The sequence below is a fragment of the Heloderma suspectum genome, chromosome 6 (assembly GCF_057233095.1).
Source record: "Heloderma suspectum isolate Gila_16-S chromosome 6, 16-S_ref, whole genome shotgun sequence".
NCBI lineage: Eukaryota > Metazoa > Chordata > Lepidosauria > Squamata > Helodermatidae > Heloderma > Heloderma suspectum.
Genome location: NC_139463.1, coordinates 69,108,967 through 69,126,527, shown reverse-complemented (window position 1 = coordinate 69,126,527; position 17,561 = coordinate 69,108,967). Strand labels below are relative to the sequence as shown.

Sequence of the window (17,561 nt, the reverse complement as noted above, 5' to 3'; positions counted from 1 at the left end):
TTCAACCTGAAAGACAGAACTTTCTCAAAGGGAGAGGCTGCATTGCCTGTAGCAGCTGAAGGACGTGTTTCCGGAGCATGGCCTAGAAAGCTAAAGTTGGAGTGAGCTCCAGTCTGAACCAACCGGTTGCAGAGGAGGGAAACCTACAGATGAAGCAATAGGGTGTAACAGCATCCCTATAAATAATGCCTTGGGTACAAACTGGAGGGAGGAAGCCACTGGACCAGTGACGCTGTAGGGAGTGTTGCTCTCTGTATCTTACTTTCTCCACCCTCATCCACATTTTTTTGTTTTACATCTAGTGGACACTTTCCCTTCTTCCAAATAACTTGTTCAGGCTCGATTTAATAGGCACAGTCCTCTGACCAGTCTCCAAGGCAAAATCACAGCAGGATCTAAAAAGAGGGTGTCAATTACAGGCTAGCTGGGAAATGGGTGTGGACCAAAAGGAGAACTGTGCTCACCCACCTGCCCGCACTCAGGGGGTGTGAGGCATCAGCATGGAACTTAAGACGCCCAGGAGAGAGACTGACCTCAGAACTAAAGGCCTGTCCGTCCCTGGGTATGTCCACTCTAGATGTTGATTCTGGGAATAACCACGCTTTGTTCACTCACTTTTTATGGGCCATCTACACGAGGCTGGTTGACATCAAGCTTTTGTCCTCCTGTGTTTGCACCATGTTTCTTCTGTCTTTTTTCAGACTGCAGAGAGATCCAATCTGGGGGGAAAGAACAGAACAGGAACACAATCTCCCCAGCTGAAGATCACTTTAGAGTATCCTTTCCCAACCTGGTGCACTCCAGATCTTTTGGACTACAACTCCAAGAATTTCTGACCATGGCCATGCTGACTGGGGATGATGGGAGCTGAAGTCCAAAATATCTGGAGGGCACCAGGTTGCGGAAGGGTCACCTTTTAAAGCTTTTCGAGCCTCTAAAGGGTTGCCTTTTAAAGCTTTTTAAAGATGTCAAACCCCCATGGTTTTGACATGTACAGTGATGTATTGGGTGGGTGAGCCTATTGTTATGCATTGACACTTTGGCATAACTTTACTATTTCAAATCGATTCCATTTTAAAACATCATTTAATTTGCACTTTATGAGCTTTTCTACACGAGGCATTTATTGTACCCTCATGATTCCTTACTCAGGGTTGTTTATGGGTTCTTTAGACAATGTCATAATCCTCCAGTTTCACTTCTGTTTTTTCAGAGCACTTTCCCAGGATTTTCTTAGAAAGGGGAAAATGGGGTATTATTTCTGGAAGCGCTGTTTCTACTTGTGTATTTGTGCTATTCCACCCTAGCATAGCTCCACCTAGAGGCTATATAGCAGAAAAGTAGGAAAGGAAAAGCTCGTCGTGCAGAGCTTGGATCTCAATTCTGCGACGAGGCCAAAAGAAGATACAGCAATAAACACCTTTGTGTAGAAAAGCTCCATATATATGCACAATAGCAGTTAAATGAAACATTGTTTTTGCACAAATCTAAAATTGATTTAAGGCGCAATCCTATGCACACAGAAAATGTTTCTACTGGCTGGGGCATGCTGAGAGTTGTAGGACTTTTTCTTCTAAATAAGCTTAGGATTGCACCCTTAAAAAGCTGCATTTCTGGTCTTTCCAATCAATGCCATTTTTCAAACAATCTTGTTAACTTTTTTCTGCGTTTTAATTTTTTTTAACTTTTAAACTGTAATCTACTTTTCAAATGGAACCATACAAGAAGACTGGGATTTTTAAAAAGCACTTTAGTGCGAATTTTTTAATGTAATTTAAAAAATGCATTAAAAAAAATACGAGTATGTTCAGGTGAATTGTCCCTTGCCTAGCAGCTATGTCATCTGCACGAGTATGGGCGGAACATAGCAGGATGCACACACAAAAAGGAACCATACCCACCACATTATGGTAAGTCAACTGCAATTCCACACATAGCTTTCAGAAGAAAAGTAACGTCTGGTAGCTAGGAGTGTTTAGTCTAGAAGCTGAAATTAACAATGCGATTCGTTGAAATGGTTTTCTATACTTCTACAACTTTTGGTGGTTGCTGAGGCTCTGTGAAAAGATTGCCTCTCCCTGTAGCCAGGGTCTACAGGTAATTTTAGACTCCGGACTTAACGGACCTACAGGGCCCCCTGTCTTTAGATTACTTGTGTATGACTTCACGTACTCCACAGCCCTGCTGTGTTTGAGGGCCGCTCTATACATTCTGCTAAGTGGGGTCCTGGGCTTTTGCCCCAAAGCCCTCTCCTGATGGCATCACTGACTACAGATGACCAGATAGATAAGACCCTACCAATGGTAAAGGCAGCAGTGATGCTTTAGTTGCCACAAATGGAATCACTGCAGAAGAAAGTCAAGTCAGAACCATGGGGCACGCCCATAAGGATGTTCTTCTGTGCAGGCCTGATCGAAATAGGAACTACCTGAGAGCCAGTGTGGTATAGTGGTTAGAGCATTGGTCCGTAACTCGGGAAATCCAGGTTCTACTTCCTGCTCGGCCATGAAGCTTTGGGCCAGTCCCTGACTCTCAGCCTAACTTATGCACCCTCCAGTGTCAGAGGCAGTAGGCCTATGTACACCAGTTGCTGGGGAACATTGGCGGGAGGGTGCTATGAAGGACAGCGCATAGTTAAACTATGGAATTTGCTACCACTGGACGTAGTGATGGCCACCAGTTTGGATGGCTTTAAAAGCGGGTAAGGCAGATTCATGGAGAAGGCTATCAGTGGCTACTAGTCCTGATAGCTCTATGCTATATGGGGGTTGGACTCGATGGTCTTGTAGGCCCCTTCCAACCCTACTATTCTACGATTCTATGCTACCTCCAGAACCAGTGGCAGTGAGCCTATGTACACCAGTCGCTGGGGAACATGGGCGGGAGGGTGCTGCTGTGCTCATGTCCTGCTCGTGGGTTTCCTGCGGACAGCTGGTTGGCCACTGTGTGACCAGAGTGCTGGACTAGGTGGCCTCTTTGATCCAGCAGGGCTCTTCTTATGTTCTTACCTCACAGGGTTGTTGTGAGGATAAAAAGGGGAGAGGAGGGACATGTGCGCCACCTAGACCTCCTTGCAAGGATAGAAAAGGTGGCATATAAATATAATAACAGCAGCAGCAGCAGCAGCGCCGGTTCTGGGGCCTGTGTCTCAGGCACCCAAATATCTTGAGCCGGTCTTGTGCCGGCTGCTCAGTTGACTTAACCTTTTCTTGAAAACTCACCCCAGGAGAAGCGGGACATCACCGGCGCCTCCCAGGCGGCCCGTTTGGGGAAGGCTTCGGTGGATGCTCCAAGGGCGCCTCCTCGCGTCCCTCGGCCCGAGCAGCAACGCGCTGCCTCGCTTCTTTTCTCGGCCCGCCCCAAATCCACCCGGGCCGCGGCGCCGCTGCTCCCGCTCGGCCTTTAGCGTCGCGAAGGCTGCGCGCTGCCGCCCACCCGCTCAGGCCCCGGGGCGCGACGCGCAGACCCGGGAGGCGCGTGGGAAAGGACCGACGGAGCCCTTCTCCTTCGTGCGTCGGAACGGGGAGCCTTGTGAGTTGCAAAGGGGCGGCGGCGGCGGAGGAGGGGGGAGCTGGGGGGCGGGCAAGCACGAGCAGAGCGTGGGGGCTGCGAGGTGGGCCGGGATATGAACCTCGCCAAAGGTCGGGCGGTGCGCCCCTAGGGCGCGGATACTTCGCCAGGTTCAATCTAGATCAGCCTCCCCCAAGCTTGGCGCTCTCCAGAGGGGCTGCACTACAGCTCCCAGCATCCCCCCCGCTGGGGGGGATGCTGGGAGCTGTAGTGCAGACCCTCTGGAGAGCGCCAAGCTTGGGGGAGGCCGATCTGGAGGTGGGGCGGGGAGATCCAGTTGCAAAGGCCTCGTAAGCGGACATCAGCCCTGGGAAGCCAAGTCGGAGAGGGTGTTTATTTATTACATCCGGGCAGTGCACAACATACAGAACCGAGAAGTACCGGGCGATAAAATACAATATAAACGTTTAAAACTACGCTAGACATATAAAAAATAACCGCACGTATTGGCGTGAGGATGCTTTGGGAGCGGTGGGGGGAGCAGAAGGGGGAGATTCCAAAAGGGTCAACTGAGTGGGGGCCTGGAAGAGTTGGAAAGGGGTGGGAGAGGTGATCGCTACCTCCAGGGTCTGGACACTGTGGATCAATGGGAAATTACAGTATGCGGGGGGGGGGGGGCACAATGATTTTTGCGAAGTATTCTGGAGCGGAAACCCTCCCTCAGGTTCTGAAAGGCATGGGTGAATTGGCAGGCACATTGGGAAGTGTGCAGCAGAGGAGACTCGGTCACATCTGTGCAGAAGAGGGGAGGGTGCAAGGTTCTTCCACACACACCCCAGACATCTCAAAGGGAGGGGGGATAAAGTGTTGCAGGAGGGGGGCTTTGAATATTTTAAAGAGTGGGTGAAAGTTTTAGGCAATGCAAAAGGATGGGGGAGGCATGGATTACTGTTATTTACAATAGCGCCCATCAGTGTGTGCGGGTGGCCCGTTAGAAAGGACAAGAGGGTAGGCTTCTGCCCCGAGGAGCTCACAATCTAAGATCCAGCACGGGAGTCAGCAGAGGGGGAGTTGAGAGATGGAGGCAAGGGGAGAAGAAGCATTTATTTCAGTGACTTGTGCTTAAGCTTAGTGATAGTAAGATATGTGGACTAAGGGAAGCCAAAGGCTTCTCAGAAAATATGGGTTTTGAGGAAGGATCAGAAGGACACATTTATGTATTCATTTAGGGCACAATCTTATGCATGTTTAGACAGAGAAAAGTCCTACAACTCCTAGCATTCCCCAGCCAGCCATGCTGCCTGGGGAATGCTGGGAGTTCTAGGCCTTTTTTCTGTCTAAACATGCATTGGATTGTACCCTAAAGGATTTATGGGCTGCCTTTCAGGGCAAAGCTCTCCCAAGCTGGCTTACAAAAGATAATTAAAGCTACAAAGCAACTTTGAATATACAGATAAAACAATCCAATTACAGAAATTAAAAACAGCAATAGCTAAAAACCCACCTCACCAAACATTTAATAGAAATCCGTTTGACACAAATAACTTTTCAAGGTTTGCTTAGAAACAAAGTTGGGAGCCATTACTTTGGGGCGAGAGTTCTAAAGACACATAGCCACCACTGAAAAGGCCCTGACTGCAGTGCGGGGGTAGGCAACGTGTAGTTTGGCCTACAACAGCCATCAGCCCTAGCCTGCATAAGCGTTGAGGGATAACAGGAGTTATAGGCCAAAACGTCTGGAGGGTCACAAGTTGCCCATCAGTGCGAGTTTGGTGCCTGCCCATCCGATGGATGTTGATGGCAGGCCTGCAAACACGGCCTCAGAGACTCGTCTTAAGACCCAGACAGGTGGTTGCAAACAGTATTTAAAGGTGCAATCCTACATCCCCTAGACAGCGTCTGGGGGACATAGGATATTTCGGTTTCTGGGATCCAAGCTCAGAACCAGGGCTCCGACCTCGGAGCCCAGAAACCATGCTCCCCGCCCCATCCCCCACCCCCTCATAGCCGGCATGGTTTTCTCTGCACCAGCTACGTCTCCACACTTGGAAACAGAGTGCAGTCCTGGGAGGGGACAAGACTGCGGAAGCTGCTTTATGCCAGGCTTCCTCTCCCGCTCCCCGAAGCCATGCTTAGACAGGCAAAATCGCCAGTCTGGGGAAAATGCGGGGCAGCCAGAGCACATGCTTCGGACACCTTGCATTGGATACTTGGCAGCTGGAGGCTGCCAACTATCAAGATAGGATTGTGCCCTAAATGGCTTTAAAGGTCAACACCTCTGCTTTAAATTGAGCTAGGAAACAAGTAGGCAGCCAGTGCAGCTGCTACGGTTACTGGTGTTATATGCTCTGAGCACCTAGACCTCATAAGCATCCTAGCAGTTGCATTCCATACCAGGTGAAGTTTCTGAGCCATCTTTAAAGGCAGCCCCATGTAGAGCACATTATACAGTAGTCTAGCCAGGATATAAGCATTTCAAGGGATCGGTTATTCCTGTTCTTATGTTCGATATACACATATATCTTGAGCCAATAAACTAGTTTAAAATCAGATTGAATTGATTATGGGAGGCCAAGGGGAACCTCCTCCCTTGTAGGGAAGCAGAGATTCTCATCCAAAGCTTGGAGGTTTTGAAGGCGCCCGTCTTCAGCTGTCTTTTTGTGGGTTTGCCTGTAGATAGGATGGCTGACCCTTGGCCTCACGTACCTTCCTCCTGCGACTGCTTTGTCTCACTCCCCCCGGCCTCTGCCACCAGAGAGGTAATCTTTGGCAAAAATTCAGACCGGCCACGGGACGAAGTCCAGGAAGTAGTCTATTTCCCAGCTGGAGGTCATGCCAAGGGGACAAAGGTCCAGGTGAGTTGAATTGGGGGGGTGGAACAGTTAAGGGTGTGGGGAGGACAGTATGGCAGGAACTAATGGGGAGTGGAGGATCCAAAAATATATTTTGCAGTAATCCATCACAGGTTAGACCAGGGGTGCAAAACCTCAGGCCCAGGGGCCAAATATGGCTCTCTGAGATTCCCCAGATGCCGCCCCCAGCACCACTTGTTTGGTGGTTGGGGAAAGTTTTTTGTGTAGCTTTTCCCCCATTCTAAAAGGTTGAAATGCGTCTCCTAAGGCTTTGTTACTGGCAGGAAGAGCTGTAAGCTAAAATATGCCCCCGGGGGGGGGGTGTATTTTGGATCTGCCCCTTTTGCCTTCAGCCCCACCCACCACTGGAATGCTGCCCCCGAGAGCTTCTCAGACCTTATTTTTGATACACCAGTCTCCAGGATCAGTCAGGAATGCAAAATGTTTTATACACTGTCAGGAAAGAGAATATGACACATTGCTCTTTAGTGCCTGCAGACCTGGTTCCAGTGACATAGAATATCCCATCCCAGCATAATGGGTAAAATGGGACAGAGGGTTGAATACCACATTTGTGTTCTCCATCATTTTTTTTTTTAATCCGCCCTGTGCCTTTTTCTTGGTGTAACTAGGGTAATGCGACCTTCCCCAGCCTGGTGTCCTCTGTGTTGGCTGGGGACGATGGGGGTTGTAGTCAAACACACCCAGCCTGGGGAAACGTATCACTCTTTGTAGCAAAAAGCCAGAATGACGGCATCTTTAGAGTTCGTGTGGATGTGGCCTTTACAAAGGTGAACTTTGTTTCCAGTGCACATACATTGAAGTGGATCAGGTGGAGAGGACCCACGCGGTCATTCTGAGCCGACCTGCATGGCTGTGGGGAGCCGAGATGGGGGCCAATGAACATGGTGTCTGTGTTGGCAATGAAGGAGTGTGGACCAAAGAGCCGGTTGGGGAGGAGGAAGCCTTGCTGGGCATGGATTTGGTCAGGTAAGAAGTCATGCGGCGTGGGGCGCAAGCTGAGGAATCCACACACAGCCCCTGCCATATTCTCTGCGGTCCTGGCGCTGCGGTCCTCATGGCAGCTGCGCTACCATGGCTGTGTTCGTCCATAATACTAAGCCATGGCTCAGTTTTATGAAGATGAGTTGCAGCGAGCCCCAGGCTTATGTATTCCTCCCTTCCCCTCCCCCTTTCCTCCCAGTGGTGCAGCTGGGTAATTTTGAACCCTGGACTTAGAGCACCTTCCTTTCCTCATTTAGACAGAGAAAACAGAATCAAATACAACAATTATACATGCTAACTAAACTATAAATATGCATTTTGTGCTGTTAGAGTGGTAAAATAAGTTTACACTTGATAAGAAAGTAAGTATCACATATATTTCAATTCCCCATCCCCCATTTCCCCCATTTCCATTTTCCCCCAGAAAGTAATTGGTGGGAAATGTTGTTTTCCCCTTGGCTTTAAAGCGTCCAGAAAAATTACATCTCTAATTGGGACTTTTAGGGCACAATCCTATGCATGTTTAGACAGAGAAAAGTCATACAACTCCCAGCATTCCCCAGCCAGCCGGGAATGCTGGGAGCTGTAGGACTTTTTCTGTCTAAACAAACATAGGATTGTGCCCTTAATGGTCCTACAGGGGCCCCTTTAGACGGCAGCATATATTATTTCAGTTGTGAAGCACACTTTTGCTTGGGCATAAGCACCATTTTGTAGAAAAGGATAAGGTATTTGAAAAGTGAAAATAATAAAACGAGTGTCTGTAAGCACAGGCAGGCCTGATCAGCAGCCCCCTGACTATAAAATATTTAGCGCATCTTTCCCCAATCTGGTGCCGTCCAAATGTGTCAGACTACAACTCCCACAGTCCTCAGCCATTGGCCATGCTAGTTGAGGATTGTGGGGGTTGTAGTCCGACACCCCTGAAGGGCACCAGGTTTAGCATTACGATGCAAACACAGCCTGGGTCTGCTTTTGGCTCCACAGCAGATCAACGAGAAACAGGTTATGTTTGGCCTCAGTTCTTTCAGGGGAATAAAAGATACCTACCTCTTAAAATGACTGAAGACCAGTTAAAGTGCCATATGTGTCAATAACGGTAAATAATCAGGGCTACAAACTTCAATTAGCAGATATGGGATGACGATAAAAATAATACTTCAGATTCACATGTCACTTTATTCTGAACTCTCAGAGCACTTTGTATCTGCTGTCTCATTTACAGCAGAAGTAGGCAATTCGTGGCCTTCCAGATGTTTTGGCCTACAACTCCCATCAGCATAGCCAGTAGTGAGGGATAATGGGTGTTATTTTTATTTATTTATTTACAATATTTATATACCACTCCACATCAAAGATTTCAGAACAGTGAACAACAAGATAAGAATAAAACACCATATTAAAACAATTAGAACATTTTAAAAGAAACAGACCCTGAACTTAATAAACTGCAGCTGGTCACTCAAGGAAGGCCTCTCGAAATAACAATGTCTTCAGGAGGCGCTGAAAGCAACACAACATTGGCGCCTGCCTGACTTCCAAAGGCAGGGAGTTCCACAGGAAGGGGGCCATCACACTGAAGGCTCTTTTCCTGGTGGACTCCAGCTGGGCCATAGGTCCATGTGGAACCACCAGGAGCAAACCCTTTGATGATCTTAGTGACCAGGCAGGTTGGTAAAGAGGAAGGCGCTCTCTCAGGTATCCTCGTCCCAAGTTGTTTAGGGCTTTGTACACTAGTACTAATCTAATCCACTATTCTGGAGGTGACAGAATCGACCTTGGGGGAGCTGGGGGTGGCAACAGCCGACAGGAAGCTCTGGCGTGGGCTGGTCCATGAAGTCACGAAGAGTCGGAAGCGACTGACCGAATAAACAACAACAACTAATCCCTTAAACCTGGCCCTGTAGCGAATAGACAGTTTTAGGCCAAAACCATCTGGAGGGGCGCAGGTTGCCCACTCCTACATTGCAGCAAGCCTGTTGGCCAGTGTTATCACCTTATTAATGTTGCGGAGCATTGGGGGAGGTCCTGAGAGACAATGGCAATGGGTCACCCATCCAGTGAGTTATGGCTGAGGTGAGCTTTGAACTGAGCAGTTGCCCGCTAACAGTTCAAACTCTTACCCATAATGCTGTGCCAGCTTACCGCAAGAAACAAATGCAATGAGAGAATCTTTTGAAGGGCCTGGTGCCATGTGTACTACTCAGAGGGCTGCCCCCCCCCCCCTTTCCTGCACTAAATTGGGTGGAAGAAAGACAAATGGGACAGGCTGCTCTGGCAGTGAGAACTACAGGCAACTAACCATTGAAATCAAGGTCTTTAAACCTGGGTCTTCTGCAACACGGGATCTGCTGTGTTTTTTATTAGAATCCCGAGATCAACCAACTGGAGCCTGGTGCAAAAGACACAAGCTTAGAATTATTATTTGTTGTTTGTTTGTTTATTTGCTAATAATACTTGTATAGCACTTAATATAATAACATCTCTAAGCGGTTTGCAGCGCAGTCCTATGCATGTCTACTCAGAAGTAAGTCCCTTTGTGTTCAGTGGGGCTTACTCCTGGGAAAGTGGATATGGGATTGCAGTCTTAGACATTAAAGGATTATGAACCCAGGAATATGTATGTTTTTGAGTAACAGAACCGAACTGAGTTCACAGTCCTTCCACACAAAATTCCACTCCTGTTTACCCCAGCTTTCTTCATTTGCGAAGTATAATTTAGGGCAGCAACTGGGGCCTAGGGGTGGGGAGGCCATTGTTTTGCTGCTAATGTTAAAACAATTGGAAGTCAGAAATCCCTGCTGAACTGCTGCAAATCATCCAAATAAGCCCTGGTGGGTTAATACAGAGCACAGGGAATATTTGGTATTCCACCACCAGACAAACAATTCAGGGTGAAGTATTGGTTGTCTTTTTAACAATGATGGCTTTAAAAGGGATAGCTTTAAAGGGGGTTAGACAAATTCCTGGAGGAGAAGGCTGTCAATGGCTACTAGTCCTGATGGCTATGTGCTGCCTCCAGTATCAAGGGCAGTATGCCTATCTACACCAGTCGCTGGGGAACATGGGTGGGAGGGTGCTCTTCCACTTCTGTCTTGCTTGTGGGTTTCCTGTGTGCAGCTGGTTGGCCACTGTGTGAACAGAATGCTGGACTAGATGGACCCTTGGTCTGATCTAGGGTTCCTCTTCTTATGTTCTTATGATCAGATGCTATTTGCAACCTATCTTGCACTTTTTGTAAATTCTCGTATGTATTATTTGCACATTATCTTGCAGAAACCTCCTTCCTACTTCCCCCCAAAGGCCCTTTTATGAGGTATATTGAGAAAATAGATTGCTTTTTTGATTGTTTTTTCACTATAAAATCATTTGTGACTAAGCAGTTGACAGCCAGGTCTGGGGTGCTAATAAGAGCCAAACGATTCATTTCAGACTGGGTTTGGAGAGGGGCAGCAGCGCTCACGAAGCACTCCAGGTCATAACGGCACTCCTGGAATGCTATGGCCAAGGGGGCAGCTGCAAGGAGGAGCCGACCCCTTTCGTTTACCATAACACCTTCCTCCTGGCGGACCGCACCGAAGCCTGGGTCTTGGAAACAGCTGGGCAGTTCTGGGCAGCTCAGAGGATTCGAGGTGAGCATTTTTTGCTACATTAATAAAATGATAGACGCGGATTACGCAGATGTAGCTGGAGCTGTTCTTTCGCCAGCTGTCTGGGCTTTGTTTGCTTGGTACCAGTATTCTTGATCAGGATTCTGCAGCAAGTGGACGATGGGAGCTGCAGTCCAACAACATCTGGAGGGCCACACGTTGCCCATCCCTGCATTACCAGGACATGTGTTTCAGTGGCTGTGTCTGCATTTCCCAGGAGTGGAAGGGAGTAGCTGGTGTATTACTGAAGTTGTGAAAAGGGCATTCCTGGCCAGAGGTGTGACTTGAGAGTCAAGCAGTAAGGCCAGGTCCAGGAGAACCGCTACATTTGAACATACATATTACCATCAGCAGCTTCACCCTGATACATATTTAGACGTTTGGTCTGCGTGTACCACTTCATAGGCATAATCAGTTCTTAATGTTTAATTTAGTGTTGTGAGCTAATGTAAATGATTTAGACCTGCAAGAGAGGCAGCGGCAGCCGAATGTATATCAGCGTTCTTCACTTCGAGACCTGAGGGCCATTGCCAGCTCCCAGTCATGTCAAGTGTGGCCCTCTGCCTGTCTGTCTCTCTCTGTCTCTCTCTTATCCTCTCTCTTTCTGTCTTTGCAGTGCCTGCTCAGTCTCAGCAGGGTCGCTCTAGCTTTGCCTTGCTGTTTGCTTTAGTGCTGGGCCAGGTGCTGTGATCTAGGCTACCAAAGGAGGCTTTGCGGCTGTTCAGCTGTATGGTGAGGGAGAATGCAGGAGCCATCAGCCAATTAGCTGTGGTGGGGGAGAGGCCCCAACGGCACAGAACGATGTGGTTGGCTAGCTGCAGTGGTGCATTGCGCGGGCGCTGAAGGGAAGAGGAAATTGAATGTGTGGGCAAGAGAGAGGGAGCAGCATGGACACATTGGTTGATACATTGCAGCACTGAGTAGAGTAGAGTAGAGTAGAGTAGAGTAGAGTAGAGTAGAGTAGACACTCAGTGATGAGAAAAAGATCCAGCCCAAGGACCAGTTCTGAGCCTGTCAGAATTGCCTGGTATCTTGGTGACTAAGTGATGAGGCCTTGTTTGAACAATGTGGAAGAGGAGGAAGGTGCATAACATCACCATTTGACTGCGGGGGAGGAGAGCTCCCCCACAGCCCAGGAAAAGCCCTCAAGTGGCTTCTGTGGTGGTGCCTGGAGCCAAAGTGGCTCCTCTTCGAAAAATAATGAAGATCACCGACTGTCCCCTCCCTCGCTTATTTATTTATTTGCTTTTTTATTTTATTACTTATTTATTTGTTTGCATTTTGTCTTTTGTTATTATATAAAATGTTGGGGAAATTATCAGTTAAAAGGTCCAGGAGAACTGATAGGAAAGGATGCCTTTAAGTCCTGATGAACCAGAACACAGGATGAAAATCAAGGACGTTGAGATGAGGCTGACAAAATTTAGGTCAAAAACGTCAGACTATCGGGGTGTGTTATGGAATTGTTCCATGGGCAGAACCATTCTTTCTGTAAACTTCCCACTGGTTCAGGCAGATCTGTTGTCTTCCCCTGCTTCCCCATCCCTCCACAGAAGGTGCCCGGAACATCTCCAACCAGTTGAGCATTGGTGCAGACATTACCGCTGAACACACGGGTCTACGGCAACATGCCCATAGGCAGGGATGGTGGAACGGCAAAGGGGAATTCAGCTTCCTGGAGGCGTTCTCGCTCATCCACCAGCCTGTCCGCATGGAGGCCGCCAAAGCTCGGTATTGTGCCGGCCAGCAGCTCCTGCGCCAGCATTCAGGTACGTCAAAGTAGGTGGGGAGAAGAGCATTAAAAGCTAAACTGAGATGCGTGAGGGACTGTAGGGTCTGGAAGAATGGGCTAGTAGTGCTGAGGGGTCTTTAGAGCCCCGTAGGGTAGTTCAGGCATTCAGAACACTCTCCAGGTGACACCTCTGCCTGGTCACATCTACCTCCCCTCCTGATGCATGCTGGTCCCGGTCCGAATTGGGGTCACATGCAGTTACACTAAAGTAAAGAAAAAGATCAGGCTGAGTTACATGCTACACAATTAATGTAACATGTGGTTTGACTCAAAGTCAAACCATTGGTCCATATAGTCTTCTTCCACTGGCAGCGGCGTTCTAGGGTCAGGTGAAAAAAAGTCTTTCCTGACCCTGCTATCTGTGGTGATCTTTAAACTGAGATGCCGGGCTTTAAACTGGGACCTGTGCTCTACAACTATGGCTTATATGCTGTCAGGGTGGAAACTGAGCCGATAGAACCCCAGAGCAGTTCTGATTCTGAGGAGGATCAGCAATCCGTGGGAGAGGAGCCAGCTCATCCCCCACAGGCACAGCAGCTGGCAGAGATTCCTCCTGCCAGCATTCCTGAGATAGATAGTGACCCGGGCAGTGAGAGAGTGTGGGAGGGGGGCTTGCTAGACCCTCGACGCAGACGCAGGGAGCGACGAGTGATGGAGGGCGTGGAAAGGAGGCGTGCCCGTTTGGCACGCAAGCAACGGCCGCCTCCCATGGACCCAAGGGAAAGAGGGAGGATCTCTCTCTAGCCCATAAGTTCAGGGTCTTCAAGTGATTCTCCTTCAAACGGAGATCAACTGCCTACCCGGAGCATAGGTTACTCTGCTGTTCATTGCTTAGTCGCTGGTGATTAGCATCTGAAAGAGTCATTAAGTTGTAAAAGGATTAAAGCCTTGAAAAGAATCCTTTCGTCTGTGTCTTGAGTGGGCTATTGGAGTGTACTGAAAGAGTCCGCTAGGGCGCTCCTGACATATGCGTTGCTAGAGTCCAATGTGGCATTGCTACAGGACTCCCAGCCGCCACCAGTGGAGGGAGAACTCAGGATCTACTCATAAATTACCCCTAGTTGTCCTGATGGAGTGGGTGGGGATGCAGGGATGGTCCAGGTTACGCCCATCATAAAATGTATCCATACATTACTGAGGCAAATTGGGAGATGGCCCTGGTGGAATGGCTTTGGGGCACCTACACAAAGACCACAAAGGTCATATATGAATTTGGCACCGTTCTGCCAGGGCTGACCCAAGACATTTTGCTGCCTGAGGTAAAGGACAAGATGGCGCCCCCTCCCATTCTATGTATAAAAGCCAACTGGACTGGCAATTGAATCTTTCTTCAACACTGACAATGGTACAGCATCCTCCACTGCACCTCAAAGCAGAGGGCTTAGGGGGTGCAAGGCAGGCTGTGTGGCCCACTGCTCTCTCCTCCAACACTTTGCTGCCACCTCCCAACATCTGCCGCCTGAAACAACTGCCTCACACTGCCTAATGGTAGAACCAGCTCTGGGTTCTGCATAATCTGTCAGCCTTCATACACCATGTACTGTTTGTAACCTTTATTATGCATGCTGAAAGCGTTGCAGTTGGCCTGTACATAATGGCTTCTTTACGCCAGTGCTTTGACATGTGCTGTCGTGAATCGTGTCATCCTTCGACATAACATGGAGTGTCTCACCACCAGTGCCTGGAGCGGCTGGTGCTGGCATGAAAACTCTCCAAACTGGTCAAGGGAAAAACTCTTAGAGATTCTTCTGGATGATTCCCTCTCCCTTGCTTTTACTTTGGAAGGGGTCTTTTTTGGAAGAAGCAAGGGAGAGGGGATCCTCCAGAAGAATCTCTTAAGAGGTTTTCCCCTTGATAAAGACCAGTGTTGAAATGCGTTAGGAATTCAGTAGGTGCAGCTGTTTCTTTTTTGATGTTGGTTTCCAGCCTTACAGCTGCTTTTTCTGGTCCCTATTGGTACTGTGGCTGGCTTGTGGAGGAGACCTTGCTGGCAGACTGTGCCCCATTGGTCACATCTGTCTGCCTCCCACTTTGCTTCCTTTAATGGTTCCCCAAATCTGCCATTTTTGCCTCGGGTGATTGCTGGTAGAGCCTTCTCTACAGGTACATGTGAATTGTGGCACCTTTAAACAATAAAATAAAAAATTATTGGTGGGATAACCAGTTTGCTGTCTACCTTGCTATCCATGTGGCATTCCTTCATCTGTGCGGTTGCAGGGCAGATCACTGCAGAGACCATTATGACCATCTTGAGCGACAAGGCCAGTGGGATTTGCGTCGATTCTGAGGGTTTCTGCACCACAGGAAGCATGGTGTCCATCCTTCCACAGGATCCCCACCTGCCTTGCATCCACTTCTTCACAGCCACGCCGGACCCTTCCAGGTGAGCCAGCAACTCCTGCGTAAGCACAAGTGGGAATTAACACACATTAACACTTCTGCCAACCTAGCCTTGCTCAGAATTATAGAATCTGAGTTTGAAAGCTTAATGTGCAGCATTGCAAGCATTAGTTGGTCTAGAATCATAGAATAGTAAGGTTGGAAGGGGCCTACAAGGCCATCGAGTCCAACCCCCTGCTCAATGCAGGAATCCAGGTCAGAGCATCTCTGACAGGTGGCTGTCCAGCCTCATCTTGAATGCCTCCAGTGTGGGAGAGCCCACCACCTCCCTAGGTCATTGGTTCCATTGTCGTGTTGCTCTAACAGTCAGGAAGTTTTTCCTGATGTTCAGCCGGAATCTGGCTTCCTGTCACTTGAGCCCATTATTCCGTGTCCTGCACTCTGGGATGATCGAGAAGAGATCCTGGCCTTCCTCTCTGTGACAACCTTTCAAGTACTTGAAGAGCGCTATCATATCTCCCCTCAGTCTTCTCTTCTCAAGGTTAAACATGCCCAGTTCTTTCAGTCTCTCCTCATAGGGCTTTGTTTCCAGTCCCCTGATCATCTTGGTTGCCCTCCTCTGAACCCCCTCCAGTTTGTCTGCATCCTTCTTAAAATGTGATGCGCAGAACTGGACACAGTCCTCCAGATGAGGCTTAACCAGTGCTGAGTAGAGGGGAACTAGTACTTCCCGGGATTTGGAAGCTATGCTTCTATTAATGCAGCCTAAAATAGCATTGGCCTTTTTTGCAGCCTCATCACATTGTTGGCTCATATTCAGCTTTTGATCAACAACAATTCCAAGATCCTTCTCGCTTGTAGTGTTGTTGAGCCACGTATCCCCCATCTTGTAACTGTGCATTTGGTTTCTTTTTCCTAGGTGCAGAACTTGGCATTTATCCCTATTAAATGTCATTCCGTTGTTTTCGGCCCAGCACTCCAGATCACTTTGAATTTTGTTTCTGTCTTCCAAAGTATTAGCTATCCCACCCAGTTTTGTGTTATCTGCAAATTTGATCAGCATACATCTTCCTCCAAGTCATTAATGAAAATGTTGAAGAGCACTGGGCCCAGGACTGAGCCCTGCAGTACCCCACTCATTACCTCTCCCCAGTTTGAGAAGATCCCATTGATAAGCACTCTTTGAGTCCGATTCTGTAGCCAACTGTGGATCCACCAGATCGTTGTTTCATCTAGCCCACTTTGAGCTAGTTTGTTAGATCATGAGGCACTTTGTCGAAAGCCTTGCTGAAGGCGAGGTATATTATGTCTACAGCATTCCCACAGGAGAAGCTTTGCAGTGGAGGGCAGCTCACTAAGGATATTTGAGGCTAGACTGTGTGCACGGGTCTGCTCTTGATGGAAACTGCAGCAGGGATAGACCACGATAGCCTAGCTCCTATGGAAACTGGAACGTTCTGAGCATCTTGCATCAGTAGCTCTTGCATTGCGAATGGTCACCTTCCAATCATAATTCGAAGTGGTTCTCTCAAAACCCTAAACAGCTTGCTTAACCATAGAGCAGGGACAGGGAACCTGTGGCCCTCCAGATGCTGTTGGATTCCAGCTCCCATCAGCCCCAGCCAGCATGGACAATGGTTGGGGATGATGGGAGCAGGAGTCCAACCTTTGGAGGACCACAGGGTTGTCCCCCCGTGTTAGAGAATGCCTCCTGCCTCAACGTTACATCTTGGAAAAGACAAGGGCACTCCCTTGGACTTCTTGCAGGCAGACGATCGCCACTCCACCATTAAGCTTTCTGGATGGCTTTGGTCAGCTTCCATGCTTGACTACTGTAACATGCTTTTTATGGGGCTTCCCTTAAAAACAACCCAGAAGCTTTAAGTTGTGCAGAGTTTAGCTGCACGCCTTCGATCAGCCTGTTCCTCACTAGTTACATTGGTTACCAATTTGCTTCTGAGTTCAGTTGAAAGGAAGGCGGGAAATGGAGGAGCAGATATTGTTCATATGTTGTGGGAATGTCCTAAAGTTAAGTAATAATTTTAGAAAAGGCTACCAAGAAGAGGGCCTTTGCTGCTGTGGCACCAACCTGGCACCTACATTGTGCTCTTTCTCGCTCCAGGTGGAGACCTTTTTATTTTCCCAGTCTTTTAGCTCTTGTTTTAAATCTGTTATTGTATTTTTAAATTTCTGCATTGCTGCTAGGTTTTATTGTGGTTTGTACTTTATATTATAGTTTTAGGCTTTTACATTTTATATTGTATTTTATGATGCATTTTGTGGTTTTAATTGCTTTGAACTGCCCAGAGAGCTTCAGCTATTGGGCAGTATAGAAATGTAATAATTTTTTTAAAATATGTTTTTAGAGACTATAAAAGACATGACTGGCTCGGACTTGCCTTTTGTTCAAGC

At 48.2% G+C, this 17,561-nt stretch overlaps 1 protein-coding gene and 1 long non-coding RNA gene across 8 annotated transcripts in view; one reads left to right on the top strand and one right to left on the bottom strand.

The window, feature by feature from the left end:
* LOC146341101 (uncharacterized) overlaps positions 1 to 3,742 on the bottom strand; it is a 29,481-nt gene extending 25,739 nt beyond the window's left edge. Inside the window, exons 1-2 of the long non-coding RNA XR_014783832.1 lie at positions 3,222 to 3,742; positions 616 to 719 (exon numbers count right to left, since the gene is read on the bottom strand). This is a non-coding gene — a long non-coding RNA (uncharacterized LOC146341101). The remainder of the gene's footprint in view (positions 1 to 615; positions 720 to 3,221) is intronic.
* The window catches only part of SCRN2 (secernin 2), a 37,700-nt gene continuing 23,526 nt past the window's right edge, over positions 3,388 to 17,561 (top strand). For all 7 annotated transcript variants that reach the window (XR_014783825.1, XR_014783826.1, XM_084804744.1 and 4 more), the window contains exons 1-6: positions 3,388 to 3,531; positions 6,187 to 6,365; positions 7,171 to 7,352; positions 10,800 to 10,999; positions 12,571 to 12,786; positions 15,027 to 15,192. Coding sequence is in view for 5 of the 7 variants with exons in the window: in XM_084804744.1 (XP_084660870.1) it covers positions 6,192 to 6,365; positions 7,171 to 7,352; positions 10,800 to 10,999; positions 12,571 to 12,786; positions 15,027 to 15,192 (938 nt within the window). In the remaining 2 variants the exon portion in view is untranslated. The remainder of the gene's footprint in view (positions 3,532 to 6,186; positions 6,366 to 7,170; positions 7,353 to 10,799; positions 11,000 to 12,570; positions 12,787 to 15,026; positions 15,193 to 17,561) is intronic.